This window comes from Phocoena phocoena, chromosome 13, assembly GCF_963924675.1.
Source record: "Phocoena phocoena chromosome 13, mPhoPho1.1, whole genome shotgun sequence".
Classification (NCBI taxonomy): domain Eukaryota; kingdom Metazoa; phylum Chordata; class Mammalia; order Artiodactyla; family Phocoenidae; genus Phocoena; species Phocoena phocoena.
This window is the reverse complement of record NC_089231.1, coordinates 23,238,055-23,263,774: the sequence shown is the minus strand read 5'-3', so window position 1 is coordinate 23,263,774 and position 25,720 is coordinate 23,238,055. Positions and strand designations below refer to the sequence as shown.

Genomic DNA, 25,720 nt, shown 5'->3' with positions numbered 1-25,720 from the left:
GTATTTTCAACACAACTATTATGGGCTTTGCTGTTTTTAGATATGGACAGAACACACTTATTCAGTTTGAAGACTTTGGAAATCATAATGCATTCAGGTTCTTGAGAAAATATCGAGAAAAATACTGTACCTTCAATGATGATATTCAAGGTAAAGCAAAAGAAAACCTTAGGTTTTTGATTCCTACTTAAAATTTTTTTTAATGTGCCTACTTTTTACATCACAATGTTTTACTTGTCTTACAGGGACGGCTGCAGTTGCTCTAGCTGGTCTGCTTGCAGCCCAAAAAGTCATTGGTAAATCGATCTCAGAACACAGAATCTTATTTCTTGGAGCAGGAGAGGTAAAGTTCCTATAAGCTTTTAGGATTGAAAACCAACACTCTCCTTTAGAATTGGAAAATGGGGTATAATGAACTTATAATTTTGTTGAGATAGAGGGTGTGAATTCAAGATCAGTGTTGTGAATAGGTAATTTTAAATGTTTGGAAAGAATATCGCAAAGAATCAAGCTTTGTGTGCTTTGTAAGGGAAGAATAGACCCAATATTTCTCATAACATATAATTCTCATAAATAAAGTAATTTAATATGGCGTCATACTCTAGTCCTTGTTTTTTAAAATTTATGTTTTGTTGCACAGGCTGCTCTTGGAATTGCAAATCTTATAGTTATGGCTATGGTGGAAAATGGCCTCTCAGAAGAAGAGGCGCAAAAGAAAATTTGGATGGTTGACAAATTCGGTTTGTTATTTAAGGTAAGGTATTTAAAATTTGGAGAAGCAAAAGAATGTTGTTATAGTGATATGTTTAGTTTTTTTTCATATTCAAATCATAATCTCTGTGTTGGCACCAGACTTATTCTTTCTTGCTTTATTCTCTGACTCTTGACCCGTCTAAAACCTAGTGGTTTTTCATAGGAATTCAGAAGTTTCTAATTAAATCATTAGCAGGACATCTGATATTTGAGCAGAAATTCTTTAACCCTTTGGAGATCATAATCTCTTGTAGCAATCTCATGGAAATCTAAGGACCTTTTCCCCAGAAAAAGGCACATATTCCTAAGGTCAAATGATGGATAATAAAGAGTTTTATCCCAGATCAACTTGGTATCCTTTGGACCTACCTGCCTTCCTATCATTGATTGCCATTTTTAGTAGCTTAAGAAATGCCTTATATCTTATACTGTGTAACACATTGAAATGTAGGTAAAATGTCTCATAGATGAACTTATCCAGTACACAATGCTGTTGTATTTTTGCCATATATATTGAGATAGAGGTTACTTGTCGTCTACATCTTTGGGCAAGCTTATGTTAGTGTACTTTGCTCCAGTTCTGAAATCTTTTCTTAATTAGTACCAGTATTCTATTAGTACAAAAAATGAAATGAAAAATTAAAGTATGTGAATGAAAAATCTTGAATGCTTAAATTATAACTAATTTTTTTAAGCGTTTAAAAATGTACCAGACATTGTGATAAGACTTTACAGGTATTATCTCATTTAAAGTTTTTTTAAAAGTCTCATTTGATCTTATCAAAAATTCAGTGAAATTTTACAAATGAGGGAAAGAGGTTTAAAAAGGCCAGCTCACTTTTCCAAGATCATCACCTTACAAGTGATGGAGGTAGGATTCACACCCAGGTAGCCTGACTGTGAATCCTATGCTCTTAATCATTCAACTGTGCCGCCTCCCAAAGCTGTAACTGCCATATTTGCTTGTATGTAAGATACAAGGATTACAAGACATTGTACTTGGAAGGCTATTGGGAGGTGTATCTGTTTTTACTAGTACGCAATTATGTTGGTGTTTCTTTTTGTGATGTTGGTTTTTATAAATGTTTTGTGATTCTTTATCATATTTGTAATGAGTCTAGTTTAGAATGAATACAAGTGAGAAGAAACCCTGTGCATCTGCAAGTTCAAGGTATATTTTTCTTTTAAGATGAGTTTTAGGCTTCATATCTCTCCTGAGGACCCAAAACACTGCCCTCCTTTCTGAGACTGAGAGTTTCCTGTTGAAGCCCTCATGGAAGAACTGTGGTCTTCCTGGGAGCAGGCATGTGAAACCACTGTTCTGAGAACTTGGATCTGTTGAGGCTGTATTTCACTCATTTAATTATTTCCCAAACAAGTGATGATGGTGTGCTACTTTTCCCAGCCCCTGCTGGTCCTTACCTGGGGTTATTCTGAAGTTCTGATGGAAAAAGTCACCGTTGCATGGGAGGTCTTCTCTTTTAACAAAATAAGGATTTCTCAGCCTGGTTGGTTTTTGCATTCCACATGTTTTTGTCTGCTTTACATTGTTGAGAAATTCTTCATTGTTCTAGTGTGGTATATCTCCTGCCCTTGTGACACTACTAAGGAGTTAATTTTTACAGTTTTTGACCTGGGATTTGGTGAGGAAAGTGTGTTCCTTCATTCAGCTATCTTGAACCAAAATTCCCCTTTCCTCTTGTTTCTGAACTTTTGGTAGTGTAAGTCCATGATGTCTATCTGAAATCCTAAGAACTCTGAAATCCCTGAGTTTTTCTTCAAATTCATTTGGTTATAAATCTGACAGACCTGAACTTACCTACTAACTTTGGTAGCAAGACCAAAGAGGGTATTTCTAATCTTCACCTTTTGTACTTGGTGTGACTATTCATAAGTTCTGTTCAGTTGTGGAGTGCCCGTTGCGAGGGTATTTGTGATATATTATCATAAGACAGTTCTAAAATATGAAATTCTGAATTTTAAAACACAGCTAGCCCAGATAAGGGATTGTGGGCCTTTGTGCCCTGTTGGATTTAGGAGGACTTCACAGAGTAAATGAGTTTCTGAGAGGGATTAGTAAAGTTTCTGGTTATAATGGAATTTGATTTGTGTTTTATATTTGGGTTTATGAGCAATATGAAGATAGGATTGGAAGATACGGGTTAAAAAGAAAGGTACATTGGACTTCCCTGGTGGTGCAGTGGTTGAGAGTCCGCCTGCCGATGCAGGGGACACGGGTTCGTGTCCCACATGCCGCGGAGCGGCTGGGCCTGTGAGCCATGGCCGCTGAGCCTGTGCGTTCGGAGCTTGTGCTCCACAACGGGAGAGGCCACAGCAGTGAGAGGCCCGCAAAAAAAAAAAAAAAAAAAAAAGAAAGGTACATGAAAATGAAAAGATATTCTTATTGTAGAAACAATATGTGACTTATAATGATGTCTTTTCAATTAATCCTTAATAAGCAATTACTAAAAAACTGTATTTTATCTAAAAATTCAGGGGCGGAAAGCTACAATAGACAGTCATCAGGAACCATTTGCTCACTTAGCCCCAGAGAGCGTACCTGATACTTTTGAAGATGCAGTAAATATACTTAAGCCTTCAGCTATAATTGGTAAGTAAAGTTGTTGTCAAGTCATTCTGTTACTTACCTGTGTAATGCCAGTCATAACTTCCATGCAGGATTACTCAAAGTGAAATGACAGATTTTACCTAGCTTTCCGCATATATAATGTTTTCTATGATAGCTTTTCTTAAATTGAAGTATATCTGATGTGCAATATCATATAAGTGACAGGTGTAAATGTAGTGATTCACAATTTTTAAAGGTTATACTCTGTTTATGGTTATTATAAAATATTGGCTATGTTCCCTGTGTTGTAGGTGGTAGCTTTTAGATACAGTGTGTAAAGTTTTGTTAATGGATGTTGCTTGTACTTTTAACTTCTAGAAGCTGTGTGATTGATCATGCTTTGCTTTTAGAGTTGGTATGACTGGTGGGCTCAAAACCTGAAAAAGACCAAGGTTATTTGACAGACCAAGAAAATCCTATGCAGAGTTAAAGATTTTCACTGGCAACAAAGCTGTAAGCCTTTGGTATGTTTTAAGAGTCAGGCGTTGCCTAGCTGACATCAGACTATGCAACATGGCATTAAGTTCAGAGCAGAAAATGTAAAAGTCTTTAAAAGAGGGACTCTTTCATTTCCTATATAGCTGTAAGATTTGAAGCTATCATTTTTCTTGTAATGTTGCCAATTTCTTGGAGGAGCTCTGTGAAATGTTAAATAGTAAACTTACTGTTTTAAGTCTCAAACAGTCTTTATGGTTAGGAAAAGGATGTCTGTATTAGCTTCTTCACTGATTAGAACTCATAATTTTTTAGAGTGAGAAGTAATCTTAAAGATTGCAAGTGTGTCTCTCTCAAAACTCAGTATGGAAACCTAAGAGTCTGTCCATTGACTCAGTCCCTGGAGGGTCAAGGAAACAAAAAGAAAAAAATGTTTAATTCTTTTAGAACTCATGGATTCCTAAGACTATGTCCACATACCTCCACATGGGGAAACACTGAGTAGAAGTTCCTTTTTTACATGAGAAAAACAAGCACAGAGATGTTAAGCAAATTGCCCAACATTTGTGAATATTTCATATAGCCAGTAGTGACCGAGCAAGCACTAAAACTTTGGTCTCCAGATCAGTATTTTTCTCTATTACATATCAGTTTATAAAATGGAATTTAAAATTTCTTTGACTGTTGAATGTAAGTCTTATTGGATGAACTGTGTAAGCACTCAGCCGAGGCATTGCTTGGTCATCCCCGGATTCCCACCATGGGCTAAGTATTCTTCCTTCATGCTGTGCTTCTATGCACTGCATGCTTAGCACCTGTTACAGGTTTTCTGATTTTCTGTTTACTCTGTTGTTCTTTCTCTCAACTATAAGCTGCCTGCATTATGTTCATTTTTATATCCTAATGGCCTAATACAGTGTCTCAGACATTGTAGGGGCTTATTAAAAGGTCATTAAACTGAACTCTATCAAGAAAGTGGATTGTGGGGCTTCCCTGGTGGCGCAGTAGTTGAGAGTCCGCCTGCTGATGCAGGAGACACGGGTTCTTGCCCCGGTCCGGGAAGATCCCACAACACCGTGGAGCGGCTGGGCCCGTGAGCCATGGCCACTGAGCCTGTGCGTCCGGAGCCTGTGCTCCGCAACGGGAGAGGCCACAACAGTGAGAGGCCTGCGTACCACAAAAAAAAAAAAAAAAAAAAAGAAAGTGGATTGCTTTAGTCAAGAAGATCTTTTATCACTTCTGAACTCCTGTTATTTTATAATGAATACCACAGAGTTTAACAAGTTAACATTTGAGGTGCAAGTTTTTAATTAAAACAATTTTTTTAATTGTGGTAAAATACACATAACATAAAATTTGCCATAACCATTTCTGAGTGTACAGGGAGGTAGTGTTAAGTGCATTCACATTGCTGTGCAACCAATCTCCAGAACTCTTTTTACCTTGTAAAACTGAAGCTCTCTGTGCACCTGAAACTATCGCAACATTGCTAATCAGCTATACTCCAATATAAAATAAAAAGTTAAAGGGAAAAAAAAAAGCTGAAGCTCTATGCCTGTTAGACCAGTGGTCCCCAACCTTTTTAGCACTAGGAACCGGTGTCATGGAAGATAATTTTTCCACAGACCAGGGAGGGGATGGTTTTGGGGTGATTCAAGCGTATCACATTTATCGTGCACTTTATTTCTATTATATTACATTGTAATATATAATGAAATAATTATACAGCTCACCGTAATGCTGACAGGAGGCAAAGCTCAGGTGGTAATGCGAGCAGTGGGGAACGGCTGTAAATGCAGAGGAAGCTTCGCTCCCTCACCCGCCGCTCACCTCCTGATGTGCGGCCCGGTTCCTAACAGGCCACAGACTGGTACCAGTCCGTGGCCTCGGGGTTGGGGACCCCTGTGTTAGACAACAACTACATGATGGAGGTAGTCTTATACTCTTTTTATTGTCCACAATTTACTATATCTGGGGTAGACAATAAATATTAAGTGAAAAATTTTAACATTTTATTGTTTCTCTTTTCAGATTTAAGATTGGAATTATCTCAGCAATACAAAATCTTATCTTTGTAATGGGATAAGCACAGGTCTTATCTTTACCTGTGCTTTTGTTGTGTTATTATAGAAATGCTATTGATGAGAAGGCTATGTTTTACTTGTAATGAAGTTCGTTTTTTTCCCCCCCTTATTTTATTACAGGAGTTGCAGGAGCTGGCCGACTTTTCACTCCTGGTGTAATCAAAGCCATGGCTGATATCAATGAGAGGCCTATAATATTTGCATTAAGTAATCCTACAGCACAAGCTGAGTGCACAGCTGAAGAAGCATATACACTTACAGAGGTATTAATAATAGTATGAATTGGTTATGTCTGTTATTTTCTCTCTATTAGCCTATTAGTTATACATTCCTGAATAATTCTTCTTATGGTTGCTCTAGAGATTACAGCATGTATCCATGGATCATCAAATTCTGATGTAAATTATTGCTTGTATCAATTCTGGAAAGCAGTTACTTTATATATCCATTTTAACACCCTCAGGCCTTTTGTGCTATTGTTATGCATTTTAATTCTCTCTGTATTTTAAATCCCCAAAGACATTCTTTTTGTTTTAAACAAAAATTATTCATTTAGATTTACCTACATTTTAATATTTTCTATTGCCATTGTGTCCTTCATGCATACCTGTGCTTCTATCTAGGATTATTTCTTCTACCAGAAGAACTTACTTTAAGTGTGGGTCTGATGAATTCTCTTGATAATTTCTTTATTTTGCCTTCATTTTGAAGGATATTGTTTCACTCTGCATGTAAGTCAGAGTTGGTAGATACTTTATTTCAGAACTTTGAATGTATCGTTCTTCTGTTTTCTGACTTCTCTTTTCTTTTTGATAGACCATTTTGTCTTCAGTTTTAAGCAGTTTTTCTACTATGGACTTAGGTGTGGTTTTCTTTGTATTTATTCCACCTGAGGACTGTAGAGCTCCTGAATCTGTGGCTTAATGTCTTTTTGGACACATTCTGTCTCTTCTCTTGTAGGACTTCAGTTATGTGAATGTCAAGACTTTTTCACCATATCTAATATGTCTCTTTCACTATTTTCTATGTATACCATCCTGTTTGTTCTCTGTGTTTCAATCCTGTGATTTTCTTTGGACTTATCTTCCAGTTTGCGTATTCTCTTTTCAGCTGTGCTAAATCTGTTGTTAGGTTCTTAATTTTATTGTATTTTTCACTTGTGGAATTTTATTTCATTCTTTCCATAATTCATTAATTTAGCATCACAGACTTAAAATCACGTATTATAGAAATAATCAATTTATAAATACTACTTTCTTGCCCTCACATGTCATGAAATAATTGTTTTTACCTTCTTCACATGTATCTTCACCATCATAGGGCCATTCTTTTAAGTCATGTGACAGCTCTCTGGAACAAATTTTTACTTTCATCTAAATTGTTTAAAATTTAGCTCTTTTGAATTCTTTGACACTGCCACTGGGTTATATCCCAGGTAAAAGTATCTGCTTGTATACCGTTAGGACAGTTCTTTTTCCCTTACTGTTCTATAGAGATATATTTGTAATCTCCACAATGTAATCAATTCCTGTATTGTTCTTGCAAGTGATCTTTAAGTGACTCTAGGAAGTGATTTTTTTCTTTTAAGTTGGTTACAGTGTTGTGTTAAGTTTCAGGTATATAGCAAAGTGATTCGGTTATATACTTTTTCATTTTTTTGTATTTGTTTCCATTATAGGTTATTACAAGATGTAGAATATAGTTCCCTGTGCTATACAGTAAATCTTTGCTGTTTAGGAAGTGATTTTTAAAGCCTTGTTTACAGTGATATATAGGAGTAGTAATTGTTAGGTCATACCCTTGAGAAAAATTAATAAATTTTATAAATGTTTTTGTCTCTATTAAAAGTATTTTATTATGGAAAATTTCAAGATATACAAAAGTAGAAAGAACAGTATAATTAACTCCCATGTACCAATACCCTGCTTCAAAAGTGATCAACTTATTGCCAATCTTGTTTCTTCTACATCCTACTCACCTTAGATTTTGAAGCCAGTCTCAGACATATCATTTTATTATAAATATTACAGTGTATCTCTCAAAAGTTAAGGATTCTTTTAAAAATACAATCACAGTATTATCACACCTCACAATTTTAACAATATTTTTAATTACTTATTTGATTCTTTTGTATAGCTTTCAGTTCTCTGCTAAAATTTTGTCTTGTCATTCAATTTCTTGAATATATGAATCATAATTAAGGTTAATGTCTGATAGTAACAAATATCTCACTCTCTGAGTCCACTTCTATTATCTGTCTTTCTTCTTGGTTATCCAGTTCTTGTCTTTTTGTAAACCTAGTTTTACTTCTTTCACTTCCTTATTGAGTGCTAGGTAGTGTGGATGAAGGATAGTAGCAATAATTTGAGGCTCGGAATGAAGTTACCTTCCTCCATAGAAGCTTTGCCTTTCCTTTTGGAGGCTGTTAGTCTGGGGCAGCTCCATGTAATTCAGCAGGATGTGGTCCATGGGAGGCCTCATCTGTTTCCACAGTTTACGTTTTCTCTTGGGTATGAATCAAAAACCTTGGGGTATTTTTTTTTTTTTTTTTTTGTGTTACGCGGGCCTCTCACTGTTGTGGCCTCTCCCGTTGCGGAGCACAGGCTCCGGACGGGCAGGCTCAGCGGCCATGGCTCACGGGCCAGCCGCTCCGCGGCATGTGGGATCTTCCCGGACTGGGGCACGAACCCGCGTCCCCTGCATCGGCAGGCGGACTCTCAACCACTGCGCCATCAGGGAAGCCCAACCCTGGGGTATTTATTAGCACCCCTCACCCGTAGTGGTCTCTGAAGTATACTTTTTCTCTCTCTGTCATCACGGGACTCCTGATAACTTCAGTGTTCCGGCACTCAGCCACAGATTTTCCTTTTGAAATCACTCACCTGAAGGAGGAAAGCTTCAAATGCTGGGCCCAAATACCTTGCTTTCCTCTTTTTTTGGATATTGACTGTCTCCACCTCCAAGCTCTCCCTATCTTGGTAGCACTCCCGCTTCCTTAAAACATATTTTTAATATATTTTATCCAGTTTTTCTCATTGTTACCAGAGGGAGAATTGGTGTGAAACAACCTAGAAGACTATTGCCAAAGTAGAACTCTCAGAACTTTTTGAACTTAATATTCACGCTCTTGATATATTTAGCATTATTTTTTTTCTCATTGTTACAAATTTTATTTTGACACATATATCCTCTCAGAATTCCTTTTGTTTCTATATTGCCACTTTGTGTTAGTCAAAATAAATTTGCTTCCAACAGTTATAATAATTACTGAAACTTCTAATAATTATTGAAATCTTTTCTTTTGAACTCATCCCCAAAGTCAGCATACAGATATATTAAAAAAAAAAATCAGTCTCTTTAGTATACTGTCTTACTTCTTTATCAAAGAGTTGTATTACTATTAGCTTGATTGCTCATCCTCTTCACCTGTCTTTACTACTTAACACTAACGGTTTTTGCCCCCAAATTAAATCTTAGTCTTACACAAAGACTAGTTGATAAATATACTCCATGTATTATGGGTCTTGGCATTTCCAAAATATAAAAAATTTAAATGTTTTGGGCAGTAGTAGTATATCAGTAGGAGACTTCAAACATTTAAGAATTTTATTTTTTGAATAAATGTTATTGTAATAGATGTACACCGTTTGAATGAATAAAAATTCCTCAAGGAAACCAGTTTGACACACTGTATCAGTTCTGAGATGCAAATTTTCTCACAATTTTTATAACTTTGAAATTGTGTTATCTCTTAAAAATGGTAAAAAAGCATTGTGTCATAGTTTAATTTAACATAATTTTTTTCTTAGTGTTACATAAAATAACGGCATAAATGTATGTATTTGTAGTTACTGCTAAAATTTTAAGTGTCCTTTTGTTGTTTTTGGTGGAGGGATGTCTCAGTGCTAGTCTAACACCCTCTGCTGCTTAGGGAGAAAAATGCGTTTAAAAAAAAGTGTTTTTATATTTTAATGGCCAGTTGCTCAAAGAACAAAGAATAGGCTAACCTGGGCTTCAGAATGAGAATACTGTTATCATTAAGGTCTTGCCACATTTAAGTTATAGGTTGATTATGAAAGAAGAAGAATTAAAAAATAAAAAAGATGGCCTGTTGTGACCACCTAGAGGGGTGGATTAGGGAGGGGGACACAAGAGGGGGAGGATATGGGGATATATGTATACATACATATAGATGATTCACTTTGTTAGACAGCAGAAACTAATACGACATTGTAAAGCAATTATACTCCAATAAAGATGTTTAAAAAAAAATGGGCTGGAGAAGATGAACTGCTGTTGAATCTTGCCATTCTAGAGAAGATGCCCAAGATCTTTCTAAATCTCCAAATTTACTGATATCATGAGGATATAACATTTTCCCCATAAAGAGCTATATTGTATAATCCACTTTATAAATCTATTAAAATTAATGGTGGCACAAAAATAATCTATATTATTATATACATTGTGGTAACTTGTATGGCATTAACCATGATCTTCAAAGAAACAAAATTTTTGTCACAAATAAAGCTAGGCTTAGAACAGGTAGAGAATGGTAATAACTATCTGTAGAAAATTCTATAGCTTTCTGGAGTTGTAGGTCCAAGACACTCACCTGGGCCCACCACTGGCACAGTTGACTTGCTTCTACACATAAACCTGAGATCATTTTGAAATTGAAAGTATGTCTTGTAAAAGTAATAATTACTACACATGGTAGATCTTCAGGTTGTCCAAAGGGTCAAATTCTTGAGTGCTAAATCCACTAATGCCAAGGGTCTACTATATTTCAAAGAATAATCACTCTTGCTATAATACACATCTGTAGATGTAGGGGAAATATAAAGCATTATAAACACTAAAATAACTGTCAAATGTTTAGGTGTCATGTCATTTTGTGCATCCTACTGTGTGGAGATAGTTCAGCTTTCTGTGAATCACCTTTTAACTTCATCTAAGTAGCTGTTTAAACATGACTTCCTTTAGTTATACTTCAAGTATTCCAAGATAAGTTATCCTGTTTGAAAACTATTGTTTTCTTGCCTTTTTTTTTTTGGTCAGGTAGGGGTGCGACAGATGGAATTTGTGGGGGAAAATTATATATAAAGGATTTATAAATTAACCTTCAGGTACTTTTCAATTCCATGGGCACCAAATTCTCTTAGAAATATTGAAGGTGCTAGTAAAATGTATTATATGCTATTATAGAGCACAGTACTAAAATTGGTGGATACAACAAATTTGGAGACTTCCTTTTCTTTAACAAGACAACATGCCATGTTTTTCTGGAGTGACTGTGGTTATACCATATGTCTGTTCTATAAACTGCCTATCTAGGGGGCATTGTAGCATAATAGAAAACCATGGGTTTTAGAGTTATAAAAATCTGGATTCAAGTTTAACTGCTACAGTTGTGATGTGTGACTTTTTACAAAGTACTTGGAAATATTTAAGCCTTTGATTTCTGAGATTTTTAAAATATATATATTAGTGAAATGGAGATGATAATCTCATAAGCCTTCTATGTGGGCTAAATTAACTGAGTTAACACATATAAAGCACCTGGTACAGAGCCAGAAACAGCAGATGTACAGTAAATGGTAGCAGTTTAATTTTTGATGTTTTCCCCTCATTCACAGATGTTTATAGCAGTCTTTATTATTAGGGATGATATTTTTTTGCCGTCTACATTTGTTAAGTTTTAAAGGAAATAGAAGTGTCAGGTTTTAAAGAATTTATTAATGGACTTTTTCAACTTTGAATGCTTGCTATGCATAAAACAAACCTTATTCTAATAAGGATTTGAATGAGAGGATTATGTTTTATAGTAAATTATGCCTGTTTTGCAAGTAGTATATTGGTCTACTACAGGGTTTAATTTTGTTTTAATTCACCTCAATTTTCTAGTCCACATAAAGTAACAAAATTGAGGTTATTTCATTTCTCAACAGGGAAGGTGTTTGTTTGCCAGTGGCAGTCCATTTGAGCCAGTGAAACTCAGTGATGGTCAAGTCTTTATACCAGGTCAAGGAAACAATGTATATATTTTTCCAGGTAAATGCCACCATTATTTATGTTATAGAATAATCATTAATAACTACATTGAAATTCCTTATGAAATTCTTTAGAATTTAAGATTTAAAAAACAATGGTATTTACAGGATTTTGCTATGAATGTACAGGAAAACTCAAGGAATTCAGCAAATCCAACTTGCTCTATTTCCCCTAAAAATTTATTTATTCATACCGTTCATTAAATTTGTTTTTATTATAGAAATAAAGTAGTACATGGTTCATAAAAATGCAAAAGGAACAGAATGTTAAAAAATTATTTAACCTCTCTATCTCCCCTTCGTACCTCCTTATCATACTTATCAGCTATAACCACTGTGGTTTCCTTTGAGTTTTTCTGATGGTTACCATCATGACTGGCACACTTCTCCCTTATCTTGATTCTTCCAACTCTAGACTGTATGTGTGAACTTCCAACTGTGAAATCTAAGTAATAGTCCATACGTAATACCTAATACCTCCTAATACCTTGCTTTATCTCTCTACCTGTCAATTTCTATTACTACTTTTAGTTTTCCTGGTAGTTACCTTTATCTCTATATAATAAAGAGCTTTTGTAAGCAATTTAAGACAGTTTTTATTAGCTTGCCACAGTAAAAATGAAAAAAAAAAATCTGGTATTTAGCTTTCTTATCTCTTCTTATTTTATCTCTCAACTATGGTTGGTATTTCTACATTGCAGAGAACTTTTGAAACTTACATTGTGTTCTGGTTGTTTTCCATGTTTTGTCTCTGGATTGATTCTGAAATTACATGATTATATGTTATTCATGTCTAAACAAGAGTGTGGTTTGATAAATACATTAGAACCTGCAATTCTAGATCAACAAAATTTTTGACACTCAAAGTCTTTTAAGTGTCAAGTATAATGAATCCTCCTCTAATTTCTTGCCAGCTTCCTTCATTTCATCCTGATCCTGCCCCACAGCAAATCATTTCTGTGGTGCTTCTCTCTTGCCCATGTACACTCTTCCTCTTTGTGTTGGTCTCATTTTCCTGGAATACATCTTTGAATAAGTTTTTTTATGAAGCATGGATGAAAACTGAGTTTTTATGTATCTGAGAATGTCTTTATTTTGTTCTCTCGCTTGATGGTTTGGTTGGGTAGAGATTTGTAGATTCAAAGTCATTTTTGTCAGACCTTTGGAAACACTTCTCCGTTCACTTTCAGTGGCCAGGGTTGCTGATGAGAAATCTGGTGTCAATGAGATTCTCATTCCTTTATACCTACTAGCTTTGTCTCCCTAAAAATGTTTCAGTGTTTTATTTATCTTTAGATCTCTGAAATATTAGTGGGATGCATCCAGGTTTGGGCTTTATTTCTATCATGCATGTCTGCAGGTGGGCCAATTCACTATATTTTCTTTTCCAAAGGACTTTTTGTTCTGTCTTTCCCCCCCCTTATTTCTTTCCTTTCATTATTTCTGTTTTTCCCTTATGGAACTTGTGTTAGACCATGGTCAAATCCCTCTGTTGCCCTGACTTGTAACTTTTATTCATATTTTCGCCTCTTACCTTTTTTGTTCTTTAATATGGGGGATTTCTGTGGTGTTTGTTAATTTATCTGTATCTGTTTTGGTTTCCTTTTTCCTTTTTTTTTTTAGCACTTCTAGTGTATGTTTTGTTTCAACAGTCTTTTTTTATTGAAAATTTCAAACATATACAAAAGTAGAGGGAAGAATGAAATCCCACGTTCCATTCTCCCACTTTTTGGCAGTTATCAATTTGTAAACAGTGTTATTTAATCTATACTCCCACCCACTCCACCTTCACTGGGTTATTTTAAAGCAAGTCAGAGACATCATATAATTTCATTAGTAAGTGCTTCAGTATGTGTCACTAAAAAAAATAATTTTAAAAAAATTAAACATAACCATAATAGTGGTATCACACCAAAGGGAATAAATAATAATTGCTTAATATCATACCATCAACTCAGTAGGTTCAAATATTATTTTTTACTGTCAATACCTTTTCTTGTCATAGAATAACTTTTTAATAGCCACTTTTTTTTAAGCTTGCAGCATCCTTTCGGATCTCTCCTGAGAGTTATTACGATTCTTTTAAATATTTCTTCCTTTGTGCTGTTTGTTATTACGATTCTTTTAAATATTTCTTCCTTTGTGCTGTTTATTTTCCAGAAGTTTCTGGTAATCCTTAGTTTATTCATTTTAATGAAAGAATTATGTGGAGTAAAATAGTGATTTGGCATGAATTTCCTTTGTACTTGTGTCTTTCTCCTTGTGGGCCTCTCCCTGAATAACTGACCACAGGCTCTAAGATTTTAGGACATATTTATAGCACACATAGGCTGGCATCAAGGAAGCACGTTATTATAACTGTTGTTAAAATAAAGATTTTGGGCCTGTGAACATCCTAGTGCACTTTCGTCCTTTTTCTAGTGCACTTTCCTCCTTTTCCTCCCAGCAGAGTGGTTGTGTAGAGTTCTGCTCTGCTTGTCTCTTGAGATCTAGCATCTGTAACAGAAACTCTGCCATCACTGATGATCCCCTTGTAGAACTTGATAATGTTCAAAATCAGTCTGTTCCATCTGACAGTATTTCTCTGGCATAAAGACCGTGAAAATAATACTTCTCTGCTGATTTTAACAAAGCCACTTTTAATATCGTATTTGACTAACGGAGAATTTGGCAGTTGATTACTTTTATATAACATTTCAATGTTCTAACTTTATTAATAACAGTTATTAGGACTATAAATATAGACAAAAGAATGACTTGGTAGCAGAGGTCAAAATGGGCTTAAAAACAGCATTGGCCAAAAGAATGATCAAAAAGCAGTTAAAAACTCAAGGCTTTGGAAATGTTTGAATTACCTACTCCAGCAATTATACCTGGATGAACAACACAATTAAAACCTAAAAGGGCCAGAGCCTTCCTAATCAGGAAGAAGTGACTTAGAGGTAAAGCTGTGCTTTTCATGGAGAGAGGTCAAGAGTTGGGAGTCTGGCACCTGTAAAGGATGGGATGCTAGTGAGCCACCTCCCACTTTGGGCTGAAACCTTAAAGGACTGTACCTTGGAGTGTGGGTATAGTTTGCACTTGAGGTGATCTGGAAAACCTCAAGCCTTTGTTTTGGCCTACCAGTGCCCACAAGTGCCTGGCAGAAGCAAGCAGAAGTCTTCTCTGGTACAAGATAACACTATCCTATTCCTCAAGTACTTTTACAAATAAATTTTCAAATACAACCCTAGTTAAGAAATAAAAGATAATGAAGCACATAAAGAGACAAGCCAACACAAGCCAAAAGTAGCAGATACAACAAAAAGAAAACTCTGGAACTCTAAGTATCAGACAAGTGCTGTGAAACAAATACGCTTATTATGTGTATGGGATAAAAGCCAAGCTTGAAAAATTCAGCCAAGTAACACTAAATTCTACAATTGAAAAATACAATAAATTAAGAACTCAGTGAATGAGGCTTACAACAGATTAGACCAAAGGAAATTAATAAACTGGAAGATAAGCCAGAAGAAAGGATCCAGAGACCAAAAAAGGGGGGAAATATGGAAAAACAGATATATACCATTAATTGATATACATTTAATTGAGGTCCCAGAGAAAGATGAGAGTAAGTAAAGCAGAGGCAATATTTACAGGCCTCATGGCTGAGAACTGACAGATGACATCACTACACAATATTCAGGAAGCTCAGTGAAATCCACATGGGATAAGTAAAAAGAAATCTACATCCAGTAACATCCTTGTGAGGCTTCAGAAAACAACAACAAAGAGAAGACTGTGAATTCAGCCAGAGCAAACAGACTTCCTTCAAAGGAATAATTGTCAGGCCAACTGACTTCTCAGCAGCAACAAGAGGCCAGAAGACAATGGAGTGACCTGTGTGAGTGGCTCTACAAAATACTTGTGAAGCTAGAGCTCATTACACAGTGAAAAGCCCCTTCAAGGATTAAAACAAAATGAAGATATTTTCAGAAGAGGAAAAAAAGAGGATTCACCATCTGCGGACATGTAAGAAAGGAAAGTAAATTATAAAGAGTATTCCTTAGGCAAAAGACAATCCCAGCTAGAAGCTCAGAGATGTAGGAAAGAATGAAGAGCAAAGAAAGTTGTGAATATTTGAGTTAAACAAAAGGAACGTTTTATGTGTAGGGCAAAACAATAATGACATGGGATTTTGAAAGATATAGAGACAAAATTAAAAGGCACAATAATAATAGCTTATTGGTTACATAGAGTTAAACTGTTAGGAGATCCTAACTTCCATTGTCTGGCAGGAGGGCAAACTAAAAATTAACATGAAACTTTGATCAGAATGCATGTTATAAATTTTAAGATAACCACTAGAAGACTAGAAGAACTTCCAAACTATGATAAGAGAATATTAGGGGAGGAAATGAAATGACTTTTTTTTTAATCCAAAAGGCAAGAAAGAATAGGAAAGGGAATATGGAATAGATAAACGTAAGAAGACAATAGATTTTGCCCCAAACATTTAATTAACTACATTAAACGTAGATGGAACGAATATTCAACTTAAAAAAAAAAATTATCTAGAGGCTGGGTTAAAATAATGAAGCTATTAACCACCGTGATCCTCTTCCCATCCCTGAGTAACTGAGTTACCATACTTCCCCACTCTGGCCAAAGACTGCTGGGATACTCTTTGAATAGTGTGAAACCCCGAATAGAGTTTGCCGTATTCATGCTCATAGCGATCAATTTTTTAAGTTCCTTACATATGAGAAACACTCAAAGGAAGGGATTTTAAGGAAAATCCCTTACATGAACAATTTATTTCATAAAAGAAACTAAATAGACAAACAGAAAAAAGCCGTTTAGGAAAAAACAGATTATGTGGGGAAATGGAATGTTAAAAAAAAAAAAAAAAAAACTATCAGTATCCTCATGGAGACAAATATTCCAGACACAAGACAGAATTTTATTTTTTAAAAAATTCGAAAACAAAAATGAGCTCTGGAAAATGAAAAGTTTGGTAGGAGGATTATAAGAAAAAGTTGAAGAAGTCATCTGGAAATAGAGCAAAGATCAGAGGATGGAAAATAAAGACAAGAAAATTAGAGGACTAGTCCAGGAGGTGCAATATCAGAAAGTAGAAATTTCAGGGAGAGAGAACAGAAAAGTGGAGGGAAGGAAATTATCAACGACTTCATGAACATTTCCCCAAATTGCAAGACCCAATTTCCAGATAGGAAGGGCCCACCTACCAAGTGCCAAATATGGTGGGCGAAAGTAATGCACCTCAAGGCACACATTGTGAAATTACAGAACATTAGGTACAAAAAAAGATCCTACCTACTTCCAGAGATGCAACAAAAAGATAATCGTTGAAAAAGGATCTGGAGTCAAATTGGCACCAGACCTCTCACCAACAATGCTGGAAGCTGTGAGGTATTGAAATAATGCCTTACAATTCTTAAGGAAAATTATTTCCAAATTAGAATTTTAAACCCAGACAAACTATCAAATAAAGTGGAAGGTAGTAAAAACGTGAGTGTGTGTGTGTGTGTGTGTGTGTGTGTGTGTGTGTGTGTGTTGGGGTGCTGGCGGGGGCTCTTCAAAAATGCAAGATTTCCAGATATGTTATCTCCTATGCACTGTTTTTCAGAAAACTACTGGAGAATATATCCTACCCAAAAAATGGAGTAACAAAAATACTAGGAAGAAGTGAGATTTAGGAAATGGACTCAACTTAGAAGCAAAGGGAATCCCCATGAAGATGAAGAGAGTTTCTAGGATGATAGCTCCATATCTGGAATGGAGAGCAACCAAGCCAGATTGGAGTTTCAGCAGAGATTTATTCTCGAGGATGAAATTAGAGAAATGTGAAATAGCTGAAATTACTAGATGATTTAGACAACGAAATGAATAAGTGTCTCAGCATGAAATAATTTTAAGTACCGAAAAATCAAAGGAAAAAGCAGGACAATAACCTTAGGGAAAACAAAAAGGCAGAAGAGGAAAAGTTAGGATATAATGTTAATACACGGCTCAGCTGTGAAGAGCACTTATGAAGTCGTAATAATATAAACACTGATTCAACCAAAATTATGCTCTAACTATATTGGTAAGAGGGCTGGAAATGTGCAAGAAAGCTAAATACTTATTTCCAACAGGAAGGAGTCGGTGATCTCCAAAACTCAAAGTCAATCAGAAGAAATAGAAGCAAGCTGTGAGAGAGAGAAATACTAAAATAATCAGCTAAAAGAATTAAAAGTAGTTACTTCTCTAGAGCAAGAAATGGAGGATTAGAGATGGACTGGGAATTGATTTTTTTTAAGTCAGTATCAACATTTTTTTTTAAATATTTATGTATTTTGGGCTGCGTTGGGTCTTAGTTGCAGCACACGGGCTCTTCCTTGTGGCGCATGGCTTTCTCTAGTTGTGGCGCGTGGGCTCAGTAGTTGCGGTTGCGTGGGCCTAGTTGCCCCGCAGATTGTGGGATCTTAGTTCCCCAACCAGGGATTGAACCCCCATCCCCTGCATTAGAAGGCGGATTCTTAACCACTGGACCACCAGTGAAGTCCCGGGAATTTATGTTTTTGTAACAACTGTTGATGAATTGTATGCATTTGTAATTTTGATAAATGTGAAAACTAAATTGAGAAAAGCCATTTGATATTTCTAAAATTGTTTCTTCTAATAAGTAAGAATTATAACAGTTAAAGATCACTTAATTTTAGTGCTCAGATTTATCTTGCCTGCTTCATTGTTTGAAGGGGCTGTTTGGGGTAGGGGTGGGTTACCATTAATTTGCTTTAAATCTAGGAATTTATTTGGCTACTTTCATAATTGGAAGTGACTTTACTAAGTAAACTATATAAAATGTATTCCAGGTGTGGCTTTAGCTGTTATTCTCTGTAACACCCGGCATATTAGTGACCATGTTTTCCTAGAGGCTGCAAAGGTAAATGTTTTAAATATTGTTTGGTTATTTTATAAAGGATGAATTATAAAGCTGAATGGATCTTAAAAACAGAGAGAGAATGGGTTAAATCTGCCTTATGAGTGGAAAGGAAGTTACTCATCCGTTGCTTTTTTGATTTACCTTCTACTTTTGCATAAAATTAATTTATCATTTTTCCAGTGTTGGATTGTAAGCTATGAATCCTTTCATAAATACTGTACCAGTATTACATATATCTGAAAGTATGTTTTGTGACAGCATAGATAAAATGTCTTTAAATCTGATTTTTTTAAAAGTCTTTAAATCCGGTTATTTCTTTACTGTTTAGTGGTAAACGGTTTTAACTTCTGCAGTGGTTTAAGTGTATTCCTGCTAGAAATAAGGAAAACATGTTACCTGTATTATTCTCTGCTCCCCCAACCCTTTCCCCATTTTATTAGTCCTTATTATTCTGTTATTTAAGCAAACAAAAGTAAAGTTCTCTTTTTTCCTCTTCAGGCTCTGACAAATCAATTGACCGATAAAGAGCTAGCTCAGGGGAGACTTTACCCGCCACTTGCTAATATTCAGGAAGTTTCTATTAACATTGCTATTAAAGTAAGTAATAATTTATACCTCTTCACATAAATTTTAATGGTGTTTTCTTCATGCAAGTAACACAAGTTCATTAGAGAAAAATCAGAAACATTTAGAGGGTGCAAAGAAATTTTAGGTTGCTCATATTCTTACTACAGAATATAACTCACATTTGTTGCCTTCTATTGTTTTTTCTTCCCAAACACATAATAAAAACGCACACACATGCAGTCACCTGTGCCTGTTTTAAAAATTGGTTTCTCACTGCGGTTTTTTCCACTTAATATATTGTAAGCCTTCCCCCAGGTAAATCAATAATAATTCTCATGATCACTAATGCTTCATGGAATTCTCTTTGTTATATCATAGTTTGCTTAACCATTTCTCTATTTTGGGGGACATTTAAGCATCTTTCGTTTTGTTAGAAATAATATTGTAGTGAACATCCTCAGATAAGTCTTTATGTGCATTTGTGATTGTTTTTTTCTTAAGATAAATTTCTAATCCTAAGAACAAAAGGATTAACATGCTAAGGCCTCCGATATACATTGCCAAATGATTTTTTTTTTTTGCGGTACGCGGGCCTTTCACGTTGTGGCCTCTCCCGTTGCGGAGCACAGGCTCCGGACGCACAGGCTCAGCAGCCTTGGCTCACAGGCCTAGCCGCTCCACGGCATGTGGGATCTTCCCGGACCGGGGCACGAACCCGCGTCCCCTGCATCGGCAGGCGGACTCTCAACCACTGCGCCACCAGGGAAGCCCCAGAATACCTTACTATTGTAAAACAACTGAAGAATTTAGAGCCCAGAATTAGGATGAATAGAGTTCAACTTGAGAATTACAGGATATTACAGGTGGGACAGATTTGGGATGTATCAGTTGGTTAGATTACTGGTGTGTCCGCATGAAAGGTAGTACATGGGGAAATAGACGGAGATCTGTGCTGGGGTTGGTATAGGAGCAGAGCCCCCAGGTCGTCTTTCTTCCCCCTCCTTCTCCGGTGTCCTGAGGCTTTCCTTTTTAGGAGCCACGGGATCAGGTGAGCAGACAGTGCTGTGTATCTGTCGCCCAGCACCACCCACAGCCACTGGGCAGCCCCATATAGTCACCGGTCACCTGCCACATGCCTGCTTGATCAAGGAGGACTCCCTCCCATCTCAGGCCTTGCCCCCAGCCTTCTCTGTGGGTACAGATATGTTTCCTACAACAGACTGGGCAATACAGCTGACCCTTGAACAATGCAGAAGTTAATGACCCACCCTCTGTGCAGTCGAAAATCTACATATAGCTTTACTGTTGGCCCTCAGTTTTCCGAGGTTCCGCATCCACAGATTCAACCAACTGGGGATCACGTAGTACATATTTAGTGAAAGAAATTCACATATAAGTGGACCTGCACAGTTCAAACCCGTGTTGTTCAAGGGAATTCTGTCTCAAAATAGAGTGAGGTTGAACTCCTAAGACCAAGGACCATCTTGGTCTATCTAATTCCCTTGGAATTAGTTCCAAGGGAACTATCTAATTCCCTTGGAATGGTAATTAGAGGAGGAGAAAGACGTAATTGTTTGATTTTTTTTTTTTTTTTACCACGTATCACTGCATTGTTTTAAAGTTAAAATTAAACCATAACTTGAGAACTTAACTAGATGACAGGCACCATGCTACCCTGTGAGGAAGCTCTTCATACTACCCCATCTTACATCAAAACAGAGAGTCACAGGCTTTATCTTCACCACCAGTCATTGTGTGTGGCTTGCCACAAAGATCAGAAATTCATTCAAGCCAGTTTAGGTGGGAAGTAACCTAGCTTAACTGTTTAGGATCTGGGACCTAGAATCAGAATGCTTTGGGTTTGAAACAACAGTTCTCACTTTAAATAGCTTGGGCAAGTTACTTAAACTCCTCAAACTTTGGTGTTCTCATGTATAAAATGAGAATAATAATAGTACTTATGTCCTAGAGTTCTTGGGAGGATTAAATGAGATACCCACGTAAAGCACATAGAACATGCCTGGCACTCAGTGATGGTGGTGGTGAGTTGCCATGTATAGGTTCTAGCCCTAACTTTACTTGACCTTATAGTTCTAGTGTCCAACACCTGATTTATAATAATTTCTATGTCTTTTAATTCAAATTCTAGAGGAAAAACATCTGGCTAACTTTGGGTTAGATTTTCACCCTAGTCCAGCCACCTATGACTAGGAAGTAGAGTCTCCTACACACAGTCTCAGCAGGGCGGTGGGGAGGGACACAGGTGGGGCAGGCTACCAAGTAGGTCTGCTGGACCAACACACAGTAGAGCTTAAAATTATTGAAGTATTAAGGAAATGCTGATAATAATTCGGGGGGGGGACTTTAAAGTCACTTTAAAACACATTGAACTTATGGTGAGACTGCAGATGTTTTTACCTTTTAATAGTATGTGAATGTCTTGAAGTGAGTCAAAGTAATGTTATTTTTTATTATAAAAAAACGCCATTCTTCCAAATTCATTACTTTGTGTTTTAATAATACATTTTCTCTTAAATGGGTTAATACTCAGAGTCTACACAGTAATCTTTTTTATTTTTCAGGTTACAGAATATCTATATGCTAATAAAATGGCTTTCCGATACCCAGAACCTGAGGACAAGACCAGATACATTCGAGAAAGAATATGGCGAAGTGAATACGATTCCCTGCTGCCGGATGTGTACGATTGGCCAGAGCCTGCGTCACGCCCTCCACCAACAACGGAATAGAAGCACACCACTGATAAACACTTTCCATGCTTCAGGGACTCCTTTCTTCAGACAAAAAGAGAGGACGTTCTCAAATTTATGGGTTTTTCTGTGTTTTATTCTCCCCTACCACTTTGCTTATTTTTTCCCATGAATCTCCACTTCTGTCTGTACAGGATGGACCTGTTGACTACATTGTTAATGCCCACCTGCACCCTGAAATCAGATGACCATAATGCTTTCATTCTGATTTGTAGGTCATACCACATCAGAGATATTAAAAAGGTACTTGCGAATGTCTTCACTTGTGCTCCTGTTCACTCTTGCCGAAGTATTTGCTATTTACTATTATAGCTAATCATCTTCTCTCACCTAGTTCTTTTAGGGCTACTAAAATAGAGATTTACTTCTGTGGATATGAGTACAGAATTTTGGGAAGAAGACAAATTTAACCAAATTCTAAGGACAAATTGTCAGTATCTAAAAATGTCCTTTTATTTCCGCTTCATTTTACCTTCATGCTCTGAAATTCCTTTTCAGTAGATAGATCAGGAAAAATCTACTCTATTATGTATTTTCTGGGACTAAACTGAGGCTTAACTATAACGTGGGAGAAATGTGAAGTACTGCCGCCTTTATACAAATAAACTAGTCATTGTTTTCAACAGTGTATAAAAATCTCAGTGTAACTTTTTAAAATAAATATCTTAAATTGCTTCAATTCTGCTATTTTATTGCCCAACGAGAAATTCAGGTTTGCTTATTATGAAAAACACATATTTTCATTTTCTTCTAGATGATTCTAAAGAAGGGGGTATAGGATACCTGATGCATAAATTATGATTTTTGACAGCGTGTGACCTAACAGATTAGCCATATGTTTCACATCTAAATGAGTCATATTTAGACTCATCTATGAGTCTATACCCTTATTCCAGTAGTGATGCTCTTTATTACTTGATATAATTTTGGAATGTTCATATGATACATTCCTTTAACTATCATTAGTAGTGACAACTCTTTCTCCATTGAAGGTGGATTTAATTGTTTGAAACCACCAAAATTAATTTAGAGCTAAGTGGGAATGAATAAAGTAGGTGTTCAGACCAGTAAATGTCATTTTTAATCCCAGTAAAATGGGGAATAACTGGCTAGTGAGACCAGTTTTCTTATGTGGCTTACACATTGGAGAGTTCCTACAGAACAATCCCAAACATTTTGAGAAGTAGTATTGCTATATATGAGCCTAACATAGTTTGCTTTGGGGGAACAAACAAAACTTAAATGCCCATTCTAGAATATTAACTACGAAAATTATTCATAGCTACATATCAGTGTGCACATTATTTGATTTTTCCCTCCACAGTCCTTGATATGTTAGATGTGATATTCTGCAGGGAGATAAAAAGGCTTCATTTTTATGTTCCTGCCTCCTTTTACCTATAGGTAGAGGCTGATTCACAATAATTTTGAATATAATTCAGTGTTTTTAAGAATGCTCAAAATAGCATTGCCATTTGGAGTATGGGAAAATGCAGTTGGTTAAACCCACTTAACAGATGAGTAAAGTCAGAGGTATGTTATATCATCAATCTGTTTTGTAAAAAAAAGCAATCGGGTCACAATTTGTTTTTTCAATTAAGGAAAAGGTTTATGTTTTTCATATTACTTTTGTCAAAACAAAATCATCCACAAAAATATTTTCTGTGAAATCTTGATTTTAGTTTAACATTACAAGTAAAATAATTTACAGACCTGTTTTTCACCTAATGCTTATTGAAGACGGGAAAATGTAGAATTAAAGTAATTTTACTAAGATGTTTGCTTATTAAATATGCCTAATACAGTATACATGGAAATTAAAAATATTTTAAGGAAAAAACAAGGCCAAATGGCATATAGCCTGCTTCCTTAAATAAGACAGAAATCATATTTATTTAGAAGCTACTTATTATATATTATTTACCAACCAGTATTTTAAGAAGTAACAGTTTTTTGGATACAAATTAAAATGTTTTAGTATATAAGCTAAGAATACAGGCAGGAGCTAACAGCATGGTGGGAAGGGAGGTGGCATAATGGCAGCAAACTGGAAAAGAAATGGACCCTCTATGGAAACTTTTGCCCAGCGAAAAGGTAATTAACTTGAAAAATAGCAATGGACAGTCATTTTTATTCTTTTGAAAAAAGAAGAAATTCTGTAGATTAGTCTGTCATATTATTTAGTGGGAAAAGTGAGAATACCTATTTTTCTAATCTGAGACCACCCACCTGTACTGTGAAATAAATTGGATAACTAATGAGGGTAAGGTTTATTGACTATAATGGGAAAAGTGTTAAAAGATTTTGGTTAAAACCTTCTTAAGGGATGGATTCTTAACCAGGAAGTTGCCACCAAGTCACTGTGAAGCTTTAAAATGCAGATACCTCTGCCCCCTCCTTTAAGGCCCCCGGACCACCTGGAGCAGGGCTGTGGCAGGTGTATTTTCAGTAGGTCCCCAGGTGATTCTGATGCACACACTTCCCCTCCCCTCCCAATCACTGTCTTAAAGTGGATGCCCAGATCATGTGGAGAGCTAACTAATTCCTCCTGCTGATGCGGTGGGTCTGGGGTGGGGCCTGAGATCCTGCATTTCTGACAAGCTCCCAGGTGATGCCCGTGCTGCTGGTATAGAGAACACACTGAGTGGCACTGCTCCAGAGTACTGAGTGTGGTGTGCGTTTTAAGTTTAGTGCTCAGATAGTATATACTTTCTCTGAAAAAGAAAACTGAAATTCTGTTCTTTCATCTATTTTTTGTTATGTATAACTTACCTAGGATGTTCATAAGAACAAAAATACAGAACTTTTAAACAGCTTATTCTGAAAATATGTAAATAGAACATTGTTCAATTCTAAATTAGATTTTAAATATACTTGTTAAGGAAAACCTAGCAACTAGTTTTCATTTATAAAAGATTATCAAGTGGACATTTGTTCTCTGTTATTATTTGTCTTATGATATGACTTGCCCTATCCTTTGTCTTTTCTTTCTCTAAATTATCAGCCTCTGGAGAAATGAGATTCTACATTCTCCTTTGATAAGGAGTTGCTAGTGAATTGAGACCAAAGCATAACAATTATCAAGGGGTATGGAGCATTATTTACTCTCAGATAACTGAGAAAGCCCAAAGGGGAGAGTAGAGGAGTGGGAGAAGTCTTGCCTTAGAAAAAATACTTCATCCAAATGCTCCTGTTGCTTTTCCCAAGCCCATTCAGTACCCCTCAAAAATAACCTCTTCAAACTTTGAACAGCTCCAAGGTTGAATTCACCAAAATGGAATCAGCTGTGTTGCGCATACATCCTTGAGAACATTAATATAAAGCTCAAAGCTCTCTACTGGGATTCCATTTAAAGGGACTGTCCTAAAGAATGAAGCAACACCAATATCGTAATTCCTCTCCACAGGTGCGGGTACATTGCTGACTTTATAGAAAATGGCAGAGAGATTCATTATCTACTTTGGCTCTCAACTGATTTATCATTTGTACTTTCATGTACA

General features: G+C 36.1%; 1 protein-coding gene across 1 annotated transcript in view; it reads left to right on the top strand.

Annotated features, from left to right (window-relative positions):
• Positions 1–22,478, top strand: part of ME2 (malic enzyme 2) — a 53,722-nt gene extending 31,244 nt beyond the window's left edge. Inside the window, exons 8-16 of the mRNA XM_065889389.1 lie at positions 41–150; positions 246–343; positions 641–754; positions 3,250–3,364; positions 6,022–6,164; positions 11,853–11,955; positions 18,812–18,882; positions 19,381–19,479; positions 22,032–22,478. Coding sequence (XP_065745461.1) covers positions 41–150; positions 246–343; positions 641–754; positions 3,250–3,364; positions 6,022–6,164; positions 11,853–11,955; positions 18,812–18,882; positions 19,381–19,479; positions 22,032–22,199 — 1,021 coding nt within the window. The 3' untranslated portion in view covers positions 22,200–22,478. The remainder of the gene's footprint in view (positions 1–40; positions 151–245; positions 344–640; positions 755–3,249; positions 3,365–6,021; positions 6,165–11,852; positions 11,956–18,811; positions 18,883–19,380; positions 19,480–22,031) is intronic.
• The last annotated feature ends 3,242 nt before the right edge of the window (positions 22,479–25,720 follow it).